At 34.9% G+C, this 25,235-nt stretch overlaps 2 protein-coding genes and 1 pseudogene across 8 annotated transcripts; 1 reads left to right on the top strand and 2 right to left on the bottom strand.

The window, feature by feature from the left end:
• Positions 1-347: 347 nt before the first annotated feature.
• On the bottom strand, positions 348-23,990 carry LOC147569831 (uncharacterized). Of its 7 annotated transcripts, none has more exons than XR_015231344.1 (12): positions 23,566-23,990; positions 23,080-23,470; positions 21,728-21,934; positions 20,770-21,009; positions 19,452-19,518; positions 19,129-19,353; positions 18,745-18,836; positions 18,383-18,574; positions 18,131-18,267; positions 17,796-18,040; positions 615-1,013; positions 348-507 (listed from the first exon to the last, which is right to left on the bottom strand). XR_015231344.1 is itself a non-coding variant. In XM_086656343.1 (11 exons), exons 1-10 carry the CDS (start codon positions 23,673-23,675, stop codon positions 17,815-17,817), a joined length of 1,887 nt encoding a protein of 628 aa, XP_086512469.1. In that variant the 5' UTR covers positions 23,676-23,990; the 3' UTR covers positions 14,729-15,549; positions 17,796-17,814. The 7 variants fall into 7 exon arrangements, 3 of the variants coding, with proteins under 3 accessions (XP_086512469.1, XP_086512471.1, XP_086512468.1); XR_015231346.1 differs by having other exon boundaries at positions 18,741-18,836; XR_015231347.1 differs by lacking the exons at positions 348-507; positions 615-1,013 and adding an exon at positions 14,729-15,549 and having other exon boundaries at positions 18,741-18,836.
• LOC147569832 (ubiquitin carboxyl-terminal hydrolase 20-like) lies at positions 2,608-7,406 on the bottom strand. The gene is made up of 7 exons (XM_086663495.1): positions 7,169-7,406; positions 7,016-7,070; positions 6,094-6,226; positions 3,721-4,062; positions 3,159-3,281; positions 2,659-2,765; positions 2,608-2,614 (listed from the first exon to the last, which is right to left on the bottom strand). Exons 1-7 carry the CDS (start codon positions 7,404-7,406, stop codon positions 2,608-2,610), a joined length of 1,005 nt encoding a protein of 334 aa, XP_086519621.1.
• Positions 23,991-24,596: 606 nt separating the features above from the next.
• LOC147569833 (large ribosomal subunit protein eL21x/eL21w pseudogene) lies at positions 24,597-24,974 on the top strand (annotated as a pseudogene).
• The last annotated feature ends 261 nt before the right edge of the window (positions 24,975-25,235 follow it).

Genomic DNA, 25,235 nt, shown 5'->3' on the forward strand with positions numbered 1-25,235 from the left:
ATCAGAGAATATTATCAACCAAGTTTATTATTAATCAAGTTATTAATCAAGTTTATTGTTTATCGTTATTTTATCAGTTTTATTTCGTTAGTTTAGTTTATTAACAATGGTGGATTCCATTACTTTTACGCTTCCGCAACAATCTACATCATACCACCACAATTATCGTGATCGCAATATATTTGATAACCATTTTATCAATGAAAAACTACATTTTACCATACTTCACAACTTCCCCAGAATTGGTCTTGAGAGCAGATCTCTACTGCCCAAACGGGACAACATAAACTGCAACCCATAGAAGGCTTCAGTCAATTTGTGCTCGACAAATATATCTTCACATTGTGTTTTGAACGCGATAAAAGACAGCAAATATCCTTAAGGCAAGAATATCAACCATACATGAATTTTGATCCATTACACTTTTTCTTTTGTTGAACATTGATCCATTACACTTGGATCCATCTTTTTTAGGTATTGGAATCATTTGATGCAATGCAATATGTACTCAATGTAATACAAAAAAAGAAGTTAAAAACACGCCACCACAAAGCAATTCACACGGGTGAGCAAAATTTGCTTAAACATGAGCCAAACAATTGCCCTCTCCGGACCAAAGTTAAATGAAGGAAGAGAATCTCACTCCAATATTTGATGACAAACGGGGACAAAGATAGTGTCGGTTGGACAAATCAAGCTAGAGCCTGGATTGATGTTTATGCAGGTCCAGAAAACCTACTAAGTTTCCCTTCACAAAAAGGAACTAAAGATTCTTATCACCACATCGCGTTTAGGGTTTCTTTCCTCCCGCCATTGAGAGCGCTGGAGTCCTTCGACTCCTTCCTACTCTTGCTTGTTTTTTTTCATTGTTTGTTGTTACTGGTCTGGTTTGTTGTTCTCATTCATCTGACAACTGTTTAGATAGAGCCCAAATCACTCCTAATCTGTTTAAGTTTGTCATGAAATAAAACGTTGTATATGTAGTATTTTCGTTGTTCCTCGCTACCACCAACCTGATGATTTAAAAGAAGTAAAGTTGTTTTCAGCCAAAGTAGAAAAAGAAGTACGTTCACGTTGGGGGATTTATTTGCATTCAATTGTGATTAAATCCTGCAAATATTTAGATGGAGCTAAATTTATTCCTACGCATCTCAACTTCGTTCGAGGATACTCGACCTCCTCCATCCTACAACTTGAGCAACTAAAGGGAGATTATTAGTTCAGACCCTTTTTACTATGATTTCGAAGACCTCTAATTTTTAAATCTATGTTGTTAATGGGGAGCGCTTGGTACCATACTCTCCCTTTCAATTTTCTGTACTTTCAAGAATGAATGCTATCACTTTCTACCAGCCCATATAAGTTTGGCGACAAAGAACCAATGCCAATGGAGAACTTTTCCGATGTACTGGTTTTCGTGGCAACACATATAAACAGCACCAATTCATAAATGGGACAGAAAATATACCCAGTAGACCACTGGAGTCTGGACTATTTTGTCACTTTCTTACTATTATTGATCTTCTAGGTATGATATTATATCCATACCAAAGACTCGATATAGATATCTTTTTTTTCCCCAAAGGGAACAAATATAACATAGCATAAAAATATAGTATCACTTTCCATAGGGTAACATCTTTGTGCTACTCTTCGAAATACAAGATCGAATGTTAAAACTTAAAATACTATTTGGGGAGGTTTGATTCATTTTGGATAAGAGGTGTAAAAGTATTTGTCTTTCTTCAATATCAAAAACAAAATCGGGACCCAAACAAATTACAAACCATTTTTTGTTTAAATTGTTGTTTAGTAGGTCGAAATTTGCCTTGCACAGGAATTTTTTCCTGTTTGGATTAAACATCCATGAACTGTTACATCACTAATTAAACATTCTATTTCAATATAAAACTCTCTTGCCTAGTTTTGATCTATCACCGAACAATCTTCACGAACAACTGGTTTCATCTAAACAACTTTCTTTTTTCACTCAAATTTAAACCATCTGGCCAACCAACGGATTGAGTCAACTTTTAGTACTATTGCATAGGAGCACGCACTGGTTTTTGCTTCTTCCTCCTTGAAGATCCTCCAGTTGTAGGAGTACTTGCCAAACACCACTCGCTCGATCTAATGGCAGGATTCAAAGGTACGGTATTTTTCGCCTCATTTATCTTCGACTCCTCTGCTACCTTGTCCGGTGCTGCTCTTTTAAGAGTTTTTTTCACTTTTACAGGGCCTTGCGGAATACTGTGGTTCCTGACTGCTGCTAAATTAGAATATCATTTAGTGTCAGTTATATTGGAACAGTTGGTTTTGAGTTATATGACCACGAATTTAACAGAAAGAAGTACACACTCATAACTTAGCCGACAATAAATATAATATTGGAAGATACTTTCTGGTTAGTTACCTGGTTGTTCTTTGGCAGATACGTCCGGATTAGGAGGAGATCTAGGTGGTGGTGGTGCCATTTTAGTATAGTGAACAGAGTTGTTAGTAAGACGACCAGGCGGAGCAGAGAATTCCTTCTTATCATCTCTAGTTTCAACAGCAATGCCAATATTGTTATCTCTTTCTTCAGAAGGAGCACCCGAACGACCGAAATCAAAGGCTGAAGTTGGGGAAGGAGTAATCCTATCTAAGCCTTTGATTTGCCTTTTGAACTCCCTACTGAAACTTGAATACCTTGGTGTACCTTCTTTTGCATAGAATAATATGTAAGCTTCCTGAGAAAGAACTTCAAGATCACTTACCCTTGTGACCTGCAAAATATATATGAATTTTCAATGAAAAACTATTTTGGTCAATTAAATTTTCGGATAATAAATCAGGCAAGGATAAAAACTTATATTCAAATGAAAAAAAAAAGATTTTTTAAAAATTCTAGAAAAAAGTAAAATAAGTTTAATGGAATGGTCCTGTAAAATTAGGGGATCCATCCCAAATAGCCACCGAAGAGACCTAATAGGGGTCGGGAATCCCTCCCTCGTTGGGCTCCTCGGTTGGAGCTCTCCAGCTTGGGGCTACAACCCCCATACGTTGGGGATGCTCCTCGAATACATTATGGATACATTCAAACTATTTGATTCATTTATGTCAATAGAATAAACATTTTTAATGAAAAAATAGGAGTGATCAGTTTATGTAAATATTACCTTTTCATCATCCATCTTGTACCACTCGCCTGGAGACCAGTGAACATAGCTAACGTAATGACCAGAAGAAACAGTGTCCCCAATATGAACCACAAGCGCGTATAATTCGTACATAAAGTTTGACTGCAAGAACAAAATAATAATGGAAAATGACTTTTTAAGTTGAAAAAGTTATTATAATAATTAAAAAAGCCTACATATTTTTCAATTGACTAAAAATTGTCAAAATGTTATAATTAATGATACATAGAGGGTAAAATAAAGTGGGTGATTTGGGAAAATAATGAAATTTTTCGGGGTACAAAGTTTTGGGTGGAAACAAATTGTTTTTGTTTCTTCCAAACACTTCATAGTTTCAGCTTCTTCCTCTCCCACTTCCACATGAACTCGAATTAAATTTCAAGATTTTAGGTTTCTTCTAATCCGTTTCTTAATGGCTTATTCAGGTTGACTTTGGGTTTATCAGAATTAGAAGAATCAGACGAGTCAGATTCAGACAATAAAAAAACAAACATCACCTAAAAACATAAATAAATATAAACTAAAAGATTGAAGTTATTACTTGAGAAGAGCCTTGAGGATTGGTAGTGTACGGCTGTAAGTTCAACACTGAAGGGTAGTAAACATATCTCTTAATCTTCTTCACACCGTTTATATGATTTTCGAATCTTTTTAGATGGAATATAGCAACTAAAGGAAGTCGATTGACTCTGAACTGCTTCTCTGCTATTACCTCTTCCCTGCATTTTCCGCAAGTGAATTTTGATCCTCGGTCTCCAATCTTTTCTACTCCAGTAAATGATTTCAAAGCACGTGAGAGAGTTTTAGCTTTTTTGATCTCTAAACTCAAGTCGATGAACTCCTCGAAAGAGCAGGACACATAATTGCAGTTGCGACATCGAAGCTGAAATGCACAAACAAATGTCATAATAACATAGGTAGTGTTTATTTTGCCAGATGGTACAAGGAGCCATAATTTTACTCAACTAATATGGTTCCACAACCAAAAACAAAGCTCCTGTACCCATGACCTATTTTCCCTAAATTAGATATAAAATCTTACTCGAAGTTTGAATTGTCTACAGTTAGTTTCAGGGGTTTTCTTTTGCCGGATTCACCTAAACAATATGTTCTGATTGATTTTGGATCAATTTTAATCAGACTATTAATATTTTTGACGGATAAGATTCCACAAGAGAAAAATATAAATAAACACCGCCTACAATGTGAAGAACCTATTTTCCTAGTTTGTTTATGCCATCTAGCATAACACAAATACATAGAGCACATAATCAAGTGTTTTCTTCTCAATAATTTGAGAAAACAAATAAAAATGAAGTATTTGATACAATAGACTCTGTATATAATGTATTGAGACCCAATTAGTAAAGAGATACTAGTTTTCTTTTAGTAAGTAGACATTTTCTTGAAAAGAATTGTACAAACATCATTTATTCACTTCACATTAGGCTGCAATATTTAAACCTAACCTGTCGCAAGGTTAAAAAACTTAATTGTTGAAGATCTCTTTTTGTTGTTGTTGATAGATCTCTCTATCTCTCAACAAAAAAAAAACGAATAAGTGCATGGATCATTTTTACATTTCCCACAAAATTGAAGTGAAAACTTCGAACAATGTGTTAAAAATAAGTAAAATATTTCGACTACTGTGGTCGCAATTTGTCCAATTCGATCACAATGGTGGATATATCCCATCTCCACCAATAGAAAGTGACTGAAATTCTGACAACAGAGATAAAAGGTTACTTAAAAATTTTTTTTCATTGAAAGGTAACAACAAAAAACATTTTTTTTACTTTTGGTAGACATTTTCACCCCACATAATTACTAATACAGTGAACGTTTAGTTTGCAAATTAGTGAGGGCCGCGGCTTTGGGGAATAAAGAAAATTCTCCGGAGAATAACGACTTTTTATGTTTCTTTTTATTGCTAAGGGGCTTCTAATTTTAGAAGATGCTATAAAAAAGGCTCCTCCATCTCATCACCTCTCTCTGCCACTTCATCTTCTCGACACCTCATCATCTTCTCCGGCGAAAGTCGCCAGCCGGTCAATTTTCCGGCCTGCGACTTTCAAACATAATTTTTTTTAATTTTCTCTCTCCTCTCTCTCTCTTTTTAATTTTTTTTTAGAGAGAGAGGTCTGTTCGTGTTCCTCTGTTCGTGTTCCATCACGAACAAACCTCTCACTCTCTAGAACAGTTCTAGAGAGAGAGGTAAGAAAAAAAAATTAGAGAGAGAGAGAGAGGAGAGAGAAAATTTTTTAAAAAAAAATTATGTTTGAAGGTCGCCGGCCGGGAAATTGCCCGGCCGGCGACTTTCGTCGGAGAAGATGATGAGGTGTCGAGAAGATGAAGTGGCAGAGAGAACAGATGAGATGGAGGAGAACTTTCAAAAAAATGTATTCTGTATTCCCCATAAAAATTTATTCCCCGAAGAATTTTCAAAAAAATCTGGATTCCCTCGAGAATATATTCTCCGGAGAATTTTCTTTATTCTCCAAAGCCGCGGCCATTAGTGAGCAATCATTTTCTATTAATGAACATTATTTTTCATTGATGAAGCATTATCAATGATTTGAGAAGTAATGAATGTATCAAATAGAAAATAAATGAAAAGACTTTAACCAGGCATAAGAATATAATGTTTATTTTTGGTGGTTTATTCGTTGCAGAAGAGATTGCATATAAAACATGAAAACAAAAAACAATTTTGATATTTGTACTTTTATTTTTTTGGTTAAGATAGTATTTAATTTCAATAAAAATTTCTTGATTTATTTCCAACCTCTAAAAGCATGGTGAGAGGGACATAAAAAATTATTTGGTGTTCCAATACGATAAAGTCGTTCCTTATACCAGAAACCTAAAATAGATATCACCTAGAGAAAAGTATTGGTAGAAGTTAACTAAGTACCTCGCTTTTAAGATTACCGCCAAAGAGCGTCTTTACGATACTCGCTTCTTCTGAAGAAGAATTAGAAGAACAACTCTCAAGTTTACCGAGAACACAATGAAGGAACTCATGTGCATCTTCCTGCTGATTAATCCTAAAAGAAGAATATATATCTGAAATTATTTAAGTCAAGAATTACAAATGTAGTACAAAATAATGAGATAATCATAATATAAAATGTTAATTTTACAATTACTAAAAAAAGTAAAAAGTTTTAAGAATTGGGTCGTCTATTGAGTTTGAGAGGAATGAGGGAGAAAGTGAGTTGAAGTGGGTTGATAAATCAAGAAGAGAGAGAGAAACATTTAAACCGTATAAGGGTAGTACTGGAAGAAAACTACTAAAAGATCAACTTACAAATGTCAATTTTGAGGCTATTCTATTTTTTATCTGAATAAAGGGGCTAAACTGGTGAGTTAACGAGAGGACCTGTGAGTATAAAGTAGTAACCCAAAATGAGTTCAAAGTCACTGTTCCCGTTAGCTAGGATTTTTTATTTATTTATTTTGGGTCAACATAGTCTGGGTGAAGTCAAAAATTTAATTTGTTTGAACCTGACTTACCTGAATCAAAGTCTAATTTATCTTAATCAAAGTCAAACTTATCTGAGATATGACTTGTTTTAGTCAGGAGCACATCACTCTTAACCTAGATCGATTATATGCCCACACAAATGGTTTGAAAATCTTTTCAAACGAATCAATTCAGATCTAGAGTTAGATTTAACTAAATTGAATAATCGCTCATCATTTTAAAAATTAAACCAAAAGAACTATAAATTAGAGGATACTGCTTCTTTTAACAACAAAAAAAAAATTAGAGGATACTGCTTAGATTGTCGACAAATGCATAAGGAAAAATTCCTCCGTGAGGCAAAGCAAACGTTTCCCAAACGATGTTATTAAGAGCATATTTTCCACAGAATCCTTCAACTCCGCCTACAATTAAAACCCAAGATTCAGAAACAACTAAATGACCAAAACAAAATGAATCAAAAAAATTAATACCCAAAATAAAGAAAGTTGAAGGATCTTACCGGTGCATGGATGTGGATGATTCGATGCACACAGCTTCTGCAACAATGGGACCGTATGGGTCAAACATTGGAGAATCGAGTTTAAGAAGCAGGTATTCCCCGAATTCAGAAATCCGGGACCGATCTGATGCTTAAAACTAAAAGCACAGGGCGGATTAAGCAGGAAAGATATATGAGGAGGTATTGACAAAGACAAAGATGGTAAAACTACAGTAGTTTTTGATCTCATAGAATTCATTGACGTTAAAGTGTTTTTCTTCGCAGTTACAATTTTGAAATCTAGGGAATCTATAAGGAAGAAAGATGAGATTATTCTGATGAGTTTCAGTGGAAAACCAGAGAAAATTTCACAACGAAAGGGTTTAGATAGAAGGTTTGAAAAGGAGACGGAAACCTGTCTGTAGCACGAGATTTCTCTCTCCAGGTGAAAGAGTTAATCACCAATTAGAAACCCTAAAAATAAAATTAAGTGGTAAAATCTTTGCTTTAAGGATTGAATTTATAGTAATTTCTGGTCGCCTTTCTTTTAATTCTAATCATAGAAAAGTATCTAACTTACACAAATGAGGTCCAAAAGTGGGTTTCACGTAATCGTTCACAAAAAAAAGGATTGTATGTAACCGTTGAGATTGTATTAGTTATTAAATTTCCAGGATTGTGTCGATATGAAATCTTACCGGATATAGGATTGTTGTTTTTATACTTTAAACTGTAAGAGACAGGACACAAGTACACCTATGGGGCAATTCGTCATTACCACTATTTCTTTCGATATAATAGTCACTAGGGTATATCCCGTGCCCTAGGGCACAGACACTTGTATCAATCAAATGTTACGAAATTTATTGTTATATTTTATTGAGAGAGAGATTTTTATTAGTTTTTTTTGTTGAAACAAGATTTTTATTAGTTATTATTTTTTATTTATTTTCTCCTAAATTAGTTATTATTTTATCGAGAGAGAGAGAGAGAGATTTTAATTTCTTTTTTTAACCCTTGAAATTTATTTTGTTTCTTTTTTTCTTAAATTAGAATTTTTATTTCTAAAAGGGAAAGGATTATTGTTTTCTAAATAGGTGACTTTATTTCTACGAAAGACTATATTTTAAATTTTGAGAAGGGCTTCTAGACAATATCCTTTATTAAGAAAAGATGTTTGTCTCAGTCATCGTTTTCCCTTCTGTTTTATTATATAGATTCATCATTATGTAACCATTGTTCTTCTAGCATGTCTCATAGGACCCTACTTCGATTTCGGAATTATGTATTTTTTTTGTTGAACTATTTCGAAATTATGTATGGCTTCTTGCTCAACATATGATATTCACTAAGAATATTTGTCCTTGTTTGCCAACCAATAAGTTTTCAGTGGTCAAACTTGTACCCAATAGATGTGACATTTATTGGTTCCACTTGGTAATATATAAGAGGTGAAGGTTTAAGTCGACAATGATTGTTCAAATTTCGACTATTTTCGATTGAAATAGGAAAGAAAAATGTATTGTCACTATTTAATATTTTTATAATTTTGATATCATAAAAAGATCTCCTCTATTAATTGTTTTTTATAATTTTGATGTCTCAAAAAGATCTCCTGTACTAATTATAGTTTACCTATATTTACACTTTCTCAACAAGTGTATAATCATTAAATACAATTTTACAACCAATTTAGAGTTTTCTTACCATGTGTTCTTAGAACATATTAAAACATGATTTGTTTACTTATAGAGAAAATTCAAATTAGTACAATCATTTAAGAGAATCAACCTAGAATAAGTTGAAAGTAGAAAGGATTCACGTAGAGGGGTCCTAATTAAGTCTATTATGCAATAACAACACTTTTTCAATCATGTGGCTTAGAGGACATGTTTTCTAAGAAGTCGACTACCATCTACGTTAGTCGTTACAAGACATTGATACATCGAGACGATGTGATAAACACGATAACCGCCGAAATACTACTGGACCTAAAGCTCGACGAATTAAATGACCTATAGCCTGACGAATTAAATGTCCTAAAGCCTACATGTTAAGAACTAAGTCGTACTCGATTTTAACTACGAGGCAATGATGTTGGTACAATTAGTGTGAGAGGTTATATCTTTACTAGTTAAAAATATAAAAATGATTCTTATATATAAGGTGCAGTTTGGCAACACAAAAATAAGTACTCCCTCTGTTTAAAAGATGAAGTTTTCCATTTTTCTTTTTAACGTTAGACTCCACAGAATCTTGACTGGCCCATGAGAGTGAGTACCTAACATGTCTGTGGAGCTCTTTAAAATACAAGGTGGAAGGTTCTACTGTTATTTGGAGAGGTTTGATTCATTTTGGATCAGAGGTAGAAAGGTATTATTTATCCTTTTTCAATATCAAATACGGATTTGCTTTCAAAAAAAAAATATATATATATATATATATATATATATATATATATCAAATGCGGATTTGGGGCCAAAACAAATTGAAAATCAAATTTTTTTTTTTGAGTTGTTTTTGTTTAAATTGTTGTTTAGTTGGATGATAATTGGCAAGGTAATAACTTTCTCCCACTTTACACGTCAAAAAAGAAAAGTTGTTTATGCGTTACTGTTACATCATTAATTAAACATTTTATTTTGATATAAAACTTCCCTGCCAAGTTTGGGTCAATTACCAAACAATCTTCCTCAACATTATACACTGGAGGGAGAAAAGAGGTTAAGTTGAGTCACACCTAAACTCGCCCAAGACTCAAATATTAACCGTCCGACCAGCTTACTGGTTTAACCTGAGCAACTTTGAGTCATACCAAAATTTACTAATAATAGACATTTTTCGGCAAAGTAAAAAATGTTGCTTGCAACATATTTTCTCATTAACAGAGAAACCAAAATGAGTTAGGTAGAAGTCAGTATTGTATGAAGTATATTAAAACCAAATTATGTTGTTAAGGTTACTGATCCAGAAATTAACTGAAGTAAAAACACCAATGGATCGAGTCAACTTTTAGAACTATTAGCTCGAATGGAAACATTGGCGGCTCCCTTCCTACCTACTGCAGAGCAGAACACCCTGGTTTCTGCTTCTTCCTCCTCGAAGATCCTCCAATTGTAGTGCCAAACACCCCCCACTCAATCTAATGGCAGAAGCCAAAGTTATGTTATTTTTCGGCTCATTTATCTTCGACGGAATACTGTAGTCCCACGGAATACTGTAGTCCCTCATTTAGCATAACTTTGGAAGCCCCTGACATTTTCAGTAGAGCAAGTCCTATACAGAGGGCTCGGTTCCAATTTTGGGAGCCTCTGACTTTTTTTCAATGTTGGGTTCCCAACAGTAACTCCTAACTCAAATTTAATATGTTATTACGGGTGTGGTGTAATCACTTAGCATATTAAAAACTAAACCAGAAGAACTATTAATAGAGGATACTGCATAGATTTTCGACAAGTTCGCAAGGAAAAATACTTTCATGAGGCGAATCAAACATTTCCCAAACAATCTTATTCAGAGCATAAACTACACAAAATCTTTGAACTCCACCTACAATTAAAACTCGAGATTCAGAAACAACCAAATAACTAAAACAAAATCAATATAAAAAATGAAAACCTAAATAAAGAAAGTTGAAAGATCTTACTTGGCATGGATATAGATGATTAGATGCACAAAGTTTTTGCAATAATGGGACGATATGGGTAAAACAGAACTGAGTTTAGAAAGCAAGTATTCCCTAAATTTTGAAACCGGAGACAATACGATGCTTACAACTATAAACATCGGATTCTGATATTGTAGACTCCATTGACGTTGAAGTATTTCTCTTCGCAATTAAACTTTTGAAATTTAGGACATCTATAAAGTTGAAATTATCCTGATGAGTTTTGGTGGATGACAACATAATTTTTAGGGAAAAAGAGTTTAGATAAAGAGGATTTGAAAAAGAGACGGAAACCTGTCCCAAGGAGGAGATTTCTCGCTTCAGATGTAACAATTAGAAACCCTAAAAATAAAATTAAATGGTAAAAATCTTTGCTTTAATGGGTTGAAATCCTAGCAATTTTTAAAACTCTTCCTTGTAACTCTAAGGAGAGATAAGTAACTAACTGACACAAGTGAGTTCTAGAGTGAATTTGACTTTCGTGGATCAAAAAGCATATCGAGGTAAGGATTGTATGTAAAAATCGTTGGATTGAGGTAGTTATTAAATATCGAGGATTGTGGTGGTATAAAAAATAAAATCTTACGAGATTTAGAATTTATTGTTTTTCATTTGAAGTGTAATCAATGGGGTAATTTTGTTAGTCAGAACCACTATTTCTTTCCATATAACCGTCATTCACCATTTTTTTTTTACTCTTTTGTTTTTTGAGTTAAACCAAAATTTTCATTTAAATGTAGGAAATCAATCCATTACATAGTTTTGAGATTTTTGACTTCTTTGAGTACAACATGAGATTTACATAAGTAAATTACAACTTGGAACTTACAAAAATAAATTACAACATGAAGGAAAATGAGTACACCATTACAAAATGAAAGGATCCTAAAGGTCATAAACTTTATTATGGAGTACTAAAATACACGTAAGAATGATGAACCAAGGAGAGAAATGTAGAGAGTTGTTGAGTGAAGATAAATTTTCTTTTCTTTTCGTCTTCTCGATGTATGTTGTGACGTCAAATCCTTAGATTGAAGCAACATTGCATACCCATCAAAAAATCTATAGTGTTTTTTGTCAAATCAAAACTAATTGGAGCAATCACTTGATACTAATAGTGAGTTCTTTAGTCGAATTGTTGTATTCCTCATTGCTTCAGACACATAACATATATTAGTTCTAATTGTTAAGGTGGAGTAGAATTTCAAAGCATCTCCTTCACCTCCCCCCCCCCCCCCCCCCCCCCCCCCCCCACACACCCCCACCCCCAACATACAACAATGACACCGAAATCCATGGATCATAACCCCGTAAGAAAATCACAAAAAAACATTCGAATTCCAAACTGTAATACGTTGAAACTAAGAATGTTGTTCTTTTGCCAATGTAGTGACTAGAATTAATGGTGAATTCATAAATTTGCATGATGTAAATCCATCATAAATAGCGTTGATTACCATTCATTTGGATTTCATGGCATTTGTTTGATTCATCACTGAAGAACTACATAATCTCGAAAAAGGACATCTGCCATCGATAAATGTTTATTATGGTTTATCATCATCTAACCCTTCTTTAATTTCTGCATTATGTATGGGTTCTTGTTCAACATATCATATAAGAGACAAACTATAAGATTTTGAACTATCAAAATGATACCCAATAAATGCGTAATAAGAACCTTTTTTTTGGTTTCACTTGGTAATAAACAAGGCCACCAATAGACGCACAACAACTTTTTTTTAAGTGGACAAACAAAATTTGGTGGGAAGTATATTTTCCTAGTCTTCGTCATCACTATATTCACCGGCATAATCTGTCCTCCACCGGCGACAATCCGTCTTCACCGGCAACTACCATTTTCTCTTCTTGCTCTCTTTATTCTCGTTCTTCGCTTCCGTGATGGACTGTCCAAACGAAACCCTAATTTATATTCTTTTAATTTTTATTGATTTCAAATAAGAGTTTTCGTTAAGAATTGGGTATTTATCTGATTTGAATGTCTATAAAATGGAGCGTGGGTTTTAGTTAAGAATTGAATAATCAGATTTCTATCACTTTTGTGTTTTTAAAAAACCTGTTGGTTTATTGGTTCTTGATGACGAAATTTATTTATTTAAGAGGGTTCTTGTTGTTATCAGAACCTCAATTGGTTTGAAATGAGGGTTTGCTTTTGCCGTGAAGAAAACTACTTTCATTTGCTTGATTTAGGGTTTGAATTCCTTGCTAAAATTTATTGATTTTTCGGTAAACATCTTCTTTGATTTCGTTTATCTTCTCTCTTTCAATGAATTTCATTTCCCTTCTAGGATTTTGCAGGATTTTCCTTATCTGCCATGGAAGATGGCTAGAAATGCTTCATCTTCTGACCGGTGAAGATGGTGATGAGAATGAAAAAAAGAAAAGATGAGTAGTTAATTTTGGACCCTTTAATTAGGTTGTCCCCAACTAAATTTGCTTACTCTAAATCTTTTTGTCCACATAAGAAAATGAGTTCTCCATATATTAGCTACCATAAACAAATGGCTTCCCAAACGTACCAATTTATAAATGTTTTGCGCTCTTCACATGTTAAGATTCAAATCGCTAATGAGGGTACTGATTTCAAAGATTCTCCGTTCTAATAACAAAAAAATGTCTTGTTATTATTTATTTATTTTACAAATTTTGATGTGTCAACAAAATCTACTCTGTTAATTATCATCTACCTACAAAGATATTACATTTTCTCAATAATTGTATAATAATTAAGCTACAATTTCTACAACTAATATAGAGTTTTCTCAACACGGGTCTTGAAAACACATTAAATCATAATTTTCGTTTAGTTTTGAAAACCTTAAATTAGTATTGTCATTTGGAGAGAATCGAACTATGATTGGTTGAAAGTGGAAAGGATTTTCGTAGAGGGGTGCCAAACCTACTGTGTAATCACAACGTTTTTCCTAGGTCTTTAGTAAAGGGATATGTCTCTAGTGTATTGGGACACGAATAGTAAAATAGCGTTAGTCCTTTTAGTAAGTAGACATTTTTCTTAGAAAAACTAAATAAATCGTCATGTATTCACTTTCAAATGACAATATTGATTATACTTTAATGTTTAAAATTAGGGTTATTTCTCAAATGGCCCCAACTTTATGACCAGCTTCCTGTCTAGCCCCCTAGCTTAGCAAAAATACCCATATGGCCACATTTTTCCGTTATCTTTAACTTTCCGTTACTCTCTCTCCTCCATCTCATTTCCTCTCTCTGCCAAGTCACCTATGACGCCACATCATTATCTTCTCCGGCAGGGGTCGCCGACCGGTAAAATTTCCGGCCGACGACCTTCAATTATTAAAAAAAAAAAAAATCTCTCTCCTCTCTCTTTCTCTCTCTCCAAATTTTTTTCTCTCTCTAGATCTGGACCTTCACCAGTTAAAAAAATAGAATCGAAATGGGTTAATTCCGTTTTGGCCCCCGATTTGTGACCAACTGGCCGTTTTAGCCCCCATAAGTATCCGGCAGTTCGTTTTGACCCATATTTTTCCTAATTGGCCCCAAATTTTTTCCAACCTCCCAATTCTACCCCCATGGCATTTTTGTAATTTATTTTTTTTCTTTTTCTTTGTCCACCTCATATAACAATTACTACATCACCTCTGTCCACCTCACCCTTCTTCTCTAGCGAAAGGTTGCCGGCCGGAATAAAAAATTCCGACCGGTCACCTTTAACAAAAAAAAAATCTTTTTCTCTCTTACTCTTCTTCTTCTTTCTCTCTCTTCCTCTTCTTCTTCTTTCTCTCTCTTCTTCTTTACTCTCTCCCTCTCTCTTATTAACTAGTCCGGCGAAGAGGAGGATCCCTCTTTCATCTTCTACATATGCCTATTGAGCTTGTCAAAATCAATTTAAGTAAAAAAACACAAAAAATCAATTTAAGTAAAAAATCAATTTAAGTAAAAAAATCAATTTAAGTCCGGCGAAGGGGAGGATCCTTCTTCTTTAACCAGTCCGGCGAAGGGGAAGATCCTTCTTCTTTAACCAGTCCGACGAAGGGGAGGATCCTTCTTCTTTAACCAGTCCGGCGAAGGGGAGGATCCCTCTTTCACCTTTAACAAAAATTAATTTAAGTAAAAAAAACACAAAAACACCAGTCAAAATCATTTCATAAACACCTCACTGCGAGGCACATTGGAGATGTAAACCCTCTTTCATCTTCTACATATGCCTATTGAACTTGAACTTGGTACAGAAGGATCATCTATTCCATAATGTTAACATCATGTATTGCTATTTCCTTTCGTTCATCAAACTCCATGTCTATCATTTGAGTTACTTCCCTAGTGGGAACACATGCTCCAGTGCCTCGAACAGTTCTATAGTCGAAGAGTCAAGAAATTCCACGGTGAAATGTTTGTATAGCTTTCCCTTTACGAATGGTCTCTGACACATCAACATTACTCGTCATTTAACGCCTTGGATGAATCTACACATTCATATTGTTATTAATTTTAAAAATACCACCACAATTATCGTGATCGCAATATATTTGACGACCATTTTATCAATGAAAAACTACATTTTACCATACTTCACAACTTCCCCAGAGTTGGTCTTGAGAGCAGATGTCTACTCAAACGGGACAACATAAACTGCAACCCATAGAAGGCTTCAGTCAATTTGTGCTCGACAAATATATCTTCACATTGTGTTTTGAACTTGGGGTGATCCTTCTATACCGAATATCGTCTCTAGCTGCGAACAAACAAAAAGAATATCAGACCACTGCTAGAACCGACATGCATTAACATAATGTTGTATGCTTCTTCTATGGAATGAATGGTCTATCCTACATAACATTACAAAACAGAAGAAACAATCTGAAACTAAATGAAGTAGCAAACCTTACATCGAGAAAGAGAAAAAAATACGCTTATGTGTGTGTGTGAGAGAGACATGGACAGCGAGCGACTGTGTGTGTGAGAGAGAGAGAGAGAGGGAATAAATAACCCCTTTCTACTCACTCTGAGTAGAGACACCTTAAAAGAATGCACAAACACAAACTATGAACACAACAAAATTCAACATCAAACACTGGTTGTGAACAATTTCAACCAACTCAAACTTCAAAAATCCAGTCTTACACAAAAAGATTCTAAAATAATGATTTGAAGTAACAATATTGGCAAAACAAATCAATGTTTCCAAAGACTAGCCCACTGTCGTTAGAACATGTTACATTTCTGAAGGAGAGAGAGAGAGAGAGAGAGAGAGAGAGAGAGAGAGAGAGAGAGAGAGAGAGAGAGAGAGAGAGAGAGAGAGAGAGAGAGAGAGATTCTCTGAGAACAGTGCGATCTTTTCAGAATAATTGAAAGTTGAAAGTAATAGTACGGTTCGGTTTGAACTGTTTTTAAAAATGGAAGCTAGAGTCAAACCAAATCAAGATCTGTTGATTGCTTTTACACCATGTTGACATTGTACGGTTCAAAAACCATTTGATTAGATCAAGTTCGATCTGGTTAGTTTGGCGGACTGTTACTCCACCCCTACTAAATAATAGTATGTCAGTAAAAATATATGTAATGGTAGTTTAACGCGATAAAAGACAGCAAATATCCTTAAGGCAAGAATATCAACCATACATGAATTTTGATCCATTACACTTTTTTTTTGTTGAACATTGATCCATTACACTTGGATCCATCTTTTTTAGGTATTGGAATCATTTGATGCAATGCAATATGTACTCGAAGTTAAATGAAGAGAATCTCACTCCAATATTTGATGACAAATGGGGACAAAGATAGTGTCGGTTGGACAAATCAAGCTAGAGCCTGGATTGATGTTTATGCAGGTCCAGAAAACCTACCAAGTTTCCCTTCACAAAAAGGAACTAAAGATTCTTATCACCGCATCGCGTTTAGGGTTTCTTTCCTCCCGTCATTTTTTTTTATTGTTTGTTGTTACTGGTCTGGTTTGTTGTTCTCATTCATCTGACAACTGTTTAGATAGAGCCCAAATCACTCCTAATCTGTTTAAGTTTGTCATGAAATAAAACGTTGTATATGTAGTATTTTTCGTTGTTCCTCGCTACCACCAACCTGATGATTGAAAAGAAGTAAAGTTGTTTTCAGCCAAAGTAGAAAAAGAAGTACGTTCAGGTTGGGGGATTTATTTGCATTCAATTGTGATTAAATCCTGCAAATATTTAGATGGAGCTAAATTTATTCCTACGCATCTCAACTTCGTTCGAGGATACTCGACCTCCTCCATCCTACAACTTGAGCAACTAAAGGGAGATTATTAGTTCAGACCCTTTTTACTATGATTTCGAAGACCTCTAATTTTTAAATCTATGTTGTTAATGGGGAGCGCTTGGTACCATACTCTCCCTTTCAATTTTCTGTACTTTCAAGAATGAATGCTATCACTTTCTACCAGCCCATATAAGTTTGACAACAAAGAACCAATACCAATGGAGAACTTTTCCAATGTACTGGTTTTCGTGGCAACACATAATAAACAGCACCAATTCATAAATGGCACAGAAAATATACCCAGTACACCACTAGAGTCTGGACTATTTTGTCGCTTTTATGTTCTTCAAATAACTACTCTTACTATTATTTTGTCGCTTTTATGTTCTTCAAATAACTACTCTTACTATTATTGATCTTCTAGGTATGATATTATATCCATACCAAAGACTGGATAGATCTAATAGAGAAACATCCATTTGATAATAGAGAATATTATGACCAACAAAACTAATGCAGTTTTTTTCAAATATTTTATGATATCGAACCAGAGACTCAAAGAGAATATTTAAGAGGATTTCTCCACCGGGTTATTCGGTCAATAAAATATTCTAAGTAGGAAACTTTGAACCAAATAAAACCCAAATTCTATGTATTTTCAATATTTCTGTATCTTTGAACAGTAATGACTTACTGTATGTTCACTGCAGTAAAAGATAAAAAGGTAAATATGCAAAGACTTACCCAACTATCTTTTCATCTCTTAAACTTTAAGATTTTGGAACTTGTTTTCAGAGAGTGTAATCCCATCGGCGAAATTGAAATGGTTGGAAACTCCAAAAGTGTGGGAAATTTGTAAAATTGCGGTTTGAGATGAGGTGGTTGTCGGAAGGACAGACTCTGGAAGGGGAGGTAAGCATTCCGGAATGAATTCCTTCTTGTCAAGGGTTGGTGCATAAAGTGTAAGCACAGTCCGGCAAAATATGAACCTGTCGGATTAGACTTTGTTATTATTCAAATCATACATGAAGTATTATTTCAGATCTATCAGTTTCTCATGTATATTAATGAAAAATTACCTCGTGATAATTCTCCTCAGGAAGGGGTCACATAAGACTTGAGCCCAAACTGGATCAAGTGAGTCAGATTTTGCCAAGGTTGATCCCCATTCGTTCAAATATGATGTAAGCACTGTATCTGCTTCGTTAAACGCTTCCTGATACATTTATCAATATATATATATATATATATATATATATATATATATATACATAATCAGAAGGTCGATAAGAGAGTGAGAGACTAAAGAGAGATCAGAGATTTTAAATTACCATGTCGATATTAGATCCAGAAAAACCAAGCAACAAACAAAAGGCTTGAAGTGGCGCGGTTAAGAACATAGTGAATTGACTACCAGTTGGATGACGAGAGGAATCAAAAGCTGTACCACCGATAGCTGGAGATGGAGAAGTTGAAGAAAGTAGTAACGCGGCTGGCTCTCCCATTTCTGACCCTTGTATAACCTACAAGTTAGAAAATGTAACTCATATATCATCAATGTTCATTAGGGTTTAACTGTAGTAACTTAGTAAACAAATTCGAACGAAGGAAGTTATTTGAGATGTATATGTTAAATCAGATCATTATGAAGCAAGATTTTGGCTTATTCAACCACTAGAGTTGACAAACCTGCCTTGAAAGATTGACTGCTATCACTATCGATAATCAAGAAAAGAGGTCGTCTTGTGAAAGGAATTAAGTCAGATGGGCATATGCAGTTTGTACCTGAAAAAAAGTTGTCCACATATGAGAATAGTGATCTCTAAGAAAAAAACTTCACAGGAAAAGCTAGAAACACCAAAGACACAAAATAAATTGCACGCAAACAGTAAGAAGTAGCACATGACAAGTTGACAACAATACACACATATATGTTGGCAGTTGTTGATCTTCTTTTGTGAATTGGTACTTAAGAGAGACCATACATACAAACACACACAAACACAACACACACTTATGTACAAGTAAGGAGCAAGGGCAAGGGATAGTCACGCCAAGAGGGGAGTCAGCCAATTACCTCCATTTCCACGAGAACCCATCCATAGGCAACCAGGATGGTTGCTATTGTCATTTTCTATTGTTTGACTAGAAGAGCGAGTAGGAGAATCATGCTGAGAGAACGACGAAGTGTATTGCATATCGGATGTTATGTCATGGGATTCCACATTCCCCACAATGCTTTCAGTAGTATTCTTATTAGTTCCAGCACTTGATGGTGATGAAACAACCTCTCCATTTTTTCCTGAACAATTCCAATAATACAGAACCAACATCACTATCCGAACAAAATTTTAAATAGAGAGAAACAAGTGCTATAAAATTATGGAGATGATAATATACCTAATGCTGACAAATATATCAGAAGAACAGCATCAGGGGGAAGCTCCTCGCTTACTGTGGCCAGGACCTGCCCAAACAAATAGAAGAATGTAATTCGGTACATAACGATTTGGTGACAGCAAAAAATGTACATATACCAGTTCCATCCTTTTCTCCTCGGTGTTTCTTTTTAGTGGGCAGTAAGCTGCCTATAACTTTGTACGCGAAGTCTTAACAATAAGAGAAGCAGAACTTGGTAACAACTAACAAGAAAGTCCAGTTTTATAAACATTTAGTTACTGCGGCCCAGGATATGAAAATATTAGTGCAATGTTGTTCTCTGAGAGCCCCCGATGTTACCTTCTTTTTTTAATCTAAAAACAACTTTTATCCAATACGATTACTCTCAACTCTCAAATAGACAAATAATCGCTTTTAAGTAATTATGAGAAAATTAGATATGAGACAGACACGTCAGCTCAACACTTGTTCAAACACCCAACTATAAAAATGAACAATAATCTCAGATTCAAACTGGCATATAGTGAAGAATAAGGATACTGATGCATATCATGTGCCGAGAGATAGACATTTAAATTGCAGGTTGTTATATTACTAAACAAAGAGTCGAATTGTTCAGGTGATAAGCTCAGAGAGCAAAATGTGAATATGAAGCAAATCACCCAACAAAACTAGTTGAGCTAGAATGACCCACTCTTATAGAAAGGATGAAGCCATGAAGGCTACGGTGGAGAGATTAATAACTAGACTCGTCAAAGAGTAGTAAACTAAGTGTAAGATTTTTTTACTAAGTAGTAAGTACTGACTGCTTTCCACTTTAGCTGATGTCAGAAGTAGTTTAATATTTTTAAATAGTACTTCATGTTGGTTGAAATGTGTTATTATATTCAGTTCTGAAGATATGAAATCATAATGAGCACAGACCATGTTAAAACTTGCATTTTAATCTTTTGAAACTACAACCTTCATTTTAATACGTCAATCAAAATTCCTGCAAGAGATCGGATAATTTGATCTCTATGTATATAATGAATAAGGATTTGGAACCAGGTCAGCTTGAGCACGGCTACCCCCATTCCCTAATCCTCGACTTGACCAATCAGAGCAAGTCACTCGGTTGATCAGAGTGAGTTTGTTAAGAATATAAAAAAAAATTAAGTTAAATCTCAAAATATGCTCATGTAACCCAAAGTTATGTTCCTTTTATGTCCAATATAATTAGCAAGGCAGCATGCATTAGTACCATAACATCTAAAAGTAAATATTGTAACAACTAAGTGCCAGAAGAAAGATAAATTACGGAATATGACAAACTTACAGCTATAAAATGTGTTACTGCAGGATGATAGAGAACAGCTTTCCGTGGATTGGGTGGCAAAGTTGGATCTGTTATGTCCTGTGAGTAGTTGGACCGATGAGGACCCGAATGTCCACTTTGACCACTATTAGTACCATTGCCACTAGTAGATGTGTTCGTCTGGTAAAAGGACCCACTAGATTCCCATTCTAGACATTGAAGCATTCTAAAAGTGTCCAAAGTTAACTCGGTAAACTTGACCTGAATGCAACGAAACAAAACACACAATTAGAAAGGAAAAGAAATGGAGGATATCTAAACATATTACCTACTAAATTAAATAGTACAAGTTACAACTATGCACTAAAGTGAAAAAGGGTTGAGGTATATTGAAGAGAAAAAAAAATGATACATAATATAAAAATAGGTACCATAAAGCATTTTAAATTTAAGATTTTACACTATAAGTTTCACAATTTTTAGCACAAAAGTTGGCAAACCTCATGTACATAATATCAGAGCATTGGTCAAGAGATGTTTTCTAGGCTGGAAAGCAGCATGATCCCTTTAAACCATGACCAATTTTAAAGATGCAAAGTTTGCTCTAAAGCGGATTTTATGACTAACATGCTTAAGATTGCTAGTAATTGAATGTCTAAATGTTTATTATGAGCAATGAAATGATTGTTAGTTGTGTATGGTAATTAGGGCATTAGGCGTGACTTGTGAGTGTGTGTGAGTGTGTGACTCATCAACCTGATACCTAATTCCCTTCCTCAACTTGCAAGCCATGTACCGGAACACAAACAGTGTTATGGTAGCTAATTAGGCTACTCAAAAGCTCTACGCTACCCATGCGTCAAATAAGAAAAAAATTTAAAAATGTAGATGCTTTATGGGAACGACGCATGGCAGGAGAGTAGGAGATTAAACATAGTGCAAGTAATTCAGATAAATGAAAAAATGGTTGATGGATAACCTCATTTTGGTGGTAGCTGCTCAATATTGCTTCCCTTAATCTTAAACTTCTCTTGCCCTCGAAAGAGGCAACAACTGGTAGACAATCTGGATTAGGATCAAGAATGACACTATATCTTAACGGCCTTATATTCAAAAATGAAGTGTCACACTTCAGAAACCGAACTATCTCCTGAAGCACGTGCTTCCACTCCTTAAAGTCCGCTTCCTAGGGTCAAAGATCATAAGATTTGTCATTTCAACCAGATACAGAAACATAACCCTGGTATTTAAATACTTTTCTAGAACATGTAGGCATTACCCCCTACGTAGAGATTGTACTTCTCTTAAAATACCATACAATAATTAATAACGTTAACATAAACAGTAAACTGCAAGGAGTATTGTCATGTGTAGTTAGACGTTTTCCACTTATTGTACAGTACCTGACATACAACATCCATTTAACTGAGCATCCTTTTACCCACTAGTATTTTCAAAATCAACTAGTTGAAGAATATTTTTCAAAAGCAGTTACTCTAAAATATTATAGATAATGATGTGTTGTGATGCAGGGGCATTCCTTGAGGCCAACAAAGAAGCCTAGAAGTCCGCATAGGCATAAGCCGGCCCCAATGGAATTAGGCCTTCTTGAGGATATTTTAAGTCATTATTCAGGATTAGTAGATCGGCAGCTGTTATGATTCATGAGGAGTAGAGTTTATTGTTTATTTAGGGTTTTATAATTGAAGCCTATATCTTAGGTTAATATCATCTTAGTCTTCTACAGCGCTACATTACGTGGTACCCAGACATGGTCTACCCTAGTTTACATCTATCTTGACGCACATACTGTTCTTTTTTCATATTCTACAGCATCAACAAGCTTTGAGAAACCCAACCTATCCGTCTATCGTTTGTAACCTTCAAGAGGTTTGAAACGAATTATATTTTAGATATGAAAGTCAAGAGTGTTCAAGTAACTAGTAACTACTAAGGCAATCAGGGGAGGATTAACGTGTGTCATTCACCTTCTTTTCAGCATTATACACAAGTAATACAATTCCACCTTCCACCGGGAAGCAACCAAAATCCTTAGCGCGAAGAGATTTTACTTTCTCCTTTTCAATTCTCCCCTTACGAAATTATCAAGTAATAAAATTCGATACTGAATAAGAAATTACATGTAATATAAGCTAATAATTTCTACTTGGATTCATCTACTAGTTTTTCAGTTGTATCACAACAAAAATGATCGACATGATAATTGACCAGAGAGAAATATATCAATAATTTTTGCTATCTATTTGCTATGCCAATTAATGAAATTTTCAGAACTAATAAGTTCAATAAATAGACTAGCAAGATGATCACCTGGAAATTCCGTTTGCATTCATCAACCAGCATTTTAAGTTGATGGACAAGATGATGAACCATTTCTCTTCGATTCAAAACCAAACAAACAACAAAGAATCTAGCTAAACATCTCAACTGCTTGTTAGCTAGGTTAAGATCTTGAGACAATGATCCATCCTTGAAATACTCTCGACTCACAATAGCTTCATAAAAGATATACGATTCAGTCAAATAACTAGCTTCACTTGTTCGAAGATACTGACCGTAATACAATTGAGCAATTCTAGAAGCTATCTCTCCAATCTCCCATCTCTTTAGTCCCGCCTCAACAAGTTTCTGACGATTCTCTTGTTGAAATTTCCATAACTGTGTATAAACCTTGAATACTTTGTGAAAATATGAATCATACCTAAAATTGAAATTCATGCACAAATTCATCAAAATAGTTCGAAGTAAAGTTGATTCAACGCTAACATTATCAAAAGAATTAGAATTACAACTTACCTGGTTCGTCCATGGTAAGGTAAATCCCTAATCATGGAGAACTTCCGGTCGGCTTTATCGACAAGAGACCAGTATACTTCAATCACAGGAATGTTGTGTTGTGTCGCCATTAGAATTTAGTTCCGGTTAAAATTAGGGATATCTTGTTGATATTTCCGGCTAATTTGATGAAATTCGATCGCGGAGAAGATCGATGAGAGCTCTATTGAGCATTTTCCATTGATTGATTCGAACTCTCAGCGCGCGAAATTTTGAGATTGAAATAAGTAATTGGAGATTAAACGGCGAGAGAGGTTTTTAGATGTTCACTGTTTGTTTAGCGAAGGAAATGAATGTTCGGATTTGAAATGTAAACCTTAATTGGAATTTATTTGGTAAATCTGAAGTCCGAGGCGAGGCAGATGAATACGAAGGCATGTGATTTTTCTTTTTTTTTGTTAAAGAAAGGCATGTGATTTTGATGTGTCAAACTATTCGTCTCAAAACCATAATACACATTTTGGCATCGCATCGCCATCAGACGGGAGGTAAGAATATTTTCGTCGCATGTGTGCAAAGAATTTAATAAAAATTCGTTGATCAATTTATTTTATAATAATTAAAGAAAAATAATTTTAGTTGACAATCTCTTCTTTGTACCAGTAAGAGTCATCGGTAAACTGTTAGTGCTGACGATTTTTATTTTTCTTTCAAATCTTTTTCTCGCATCTATTCTCTTTCGGTCACCAATTTCGATCACTTTCGACCACCACCAGCATCATTTGCATATCTATCTCTCTCACTCCCAGTCTCTGTCTCACTGTGGAACTTCAAACCCTAAAATCAAGAGGAGTTGCGAGGGTTTTTCATTTTGCGTATATACAAAAGGAAAACCTAAGCATCAATCTCGAACTCCGAAAAGAAAAACAGAGAGTAGAGAATTTTAGGGTAGGATGTCGGTTGGCCTTGGTTATCGAACCAGAGATTTGTCCTCTTGTGTGTCCAGGAAGAAGGGTTACCATAAAAGTTTAGAATCAACAAGATTGACGATTATGTCGATGTCAAGGTTCATGGAGTTAGTTATCCACAAGGATATGCCTCGCAAGTTCTACCGTGGACGTACTGGTAAGGTCAGGAATAGGATTCATGTAAGGATTGAGCATGTTCAGCCATCAAGGTACACAGAGGCGTTCAAGTTGAGGATCGTCCAGAATGACAAATTGAAAGCAGGAGCAAAAGCTCGTGGTGAGAAGATCAACACAAAGAGACAATGCGCTGGACCTAAGCCTGCTTTCAGGGATGATGGAGATAACCTCGAGACCGTCACTCCCATTCCTTACGATGTGGTCAAGGACCTTAAAGGCGGATATTATGAATTTTCCTTTAGTCCCTTGTGGTGGTGGTGGTGGAGAGTTGGTGGCCAGCCCTGATATAAATATCCTCAAGAAGACACTTCGCAACGTCATCTTAAAAATCTCAAATTATCGACCATTATTCTTTTCAATTAAACTAAGAAGAATTAGTTTTTTTTTCTAAAATTTTAATAGAGAACGTAGAAACCCCCCTTTTGTCTTGTGAGGCCAAATCTATATAGGACTTTACGGATGGGAGTATAGGAACATTAGAGTTATTTGTGTGTTTCGCTAGGAGATAAGCTTAGTGTAGTTTTCACAATGTGTCAGTCATATGAC

The sequence above is a fragment of the Eschscholzia californica genome, unplaced genomic scaffold (assembly GCF_041429995.1).
Source record: "Eschscholzia californica isolate CP2 unplaced genomic scaffold, dmEscCali1.0.p SCAF_1, whole genome shotgun sequence".
NCBI lineage: Eukaryota > Viridiplantae > Streptophyta > Magnoliopsida > Ranunculales > Papaveraceae > Eschscholzia > Eschscholzia californica.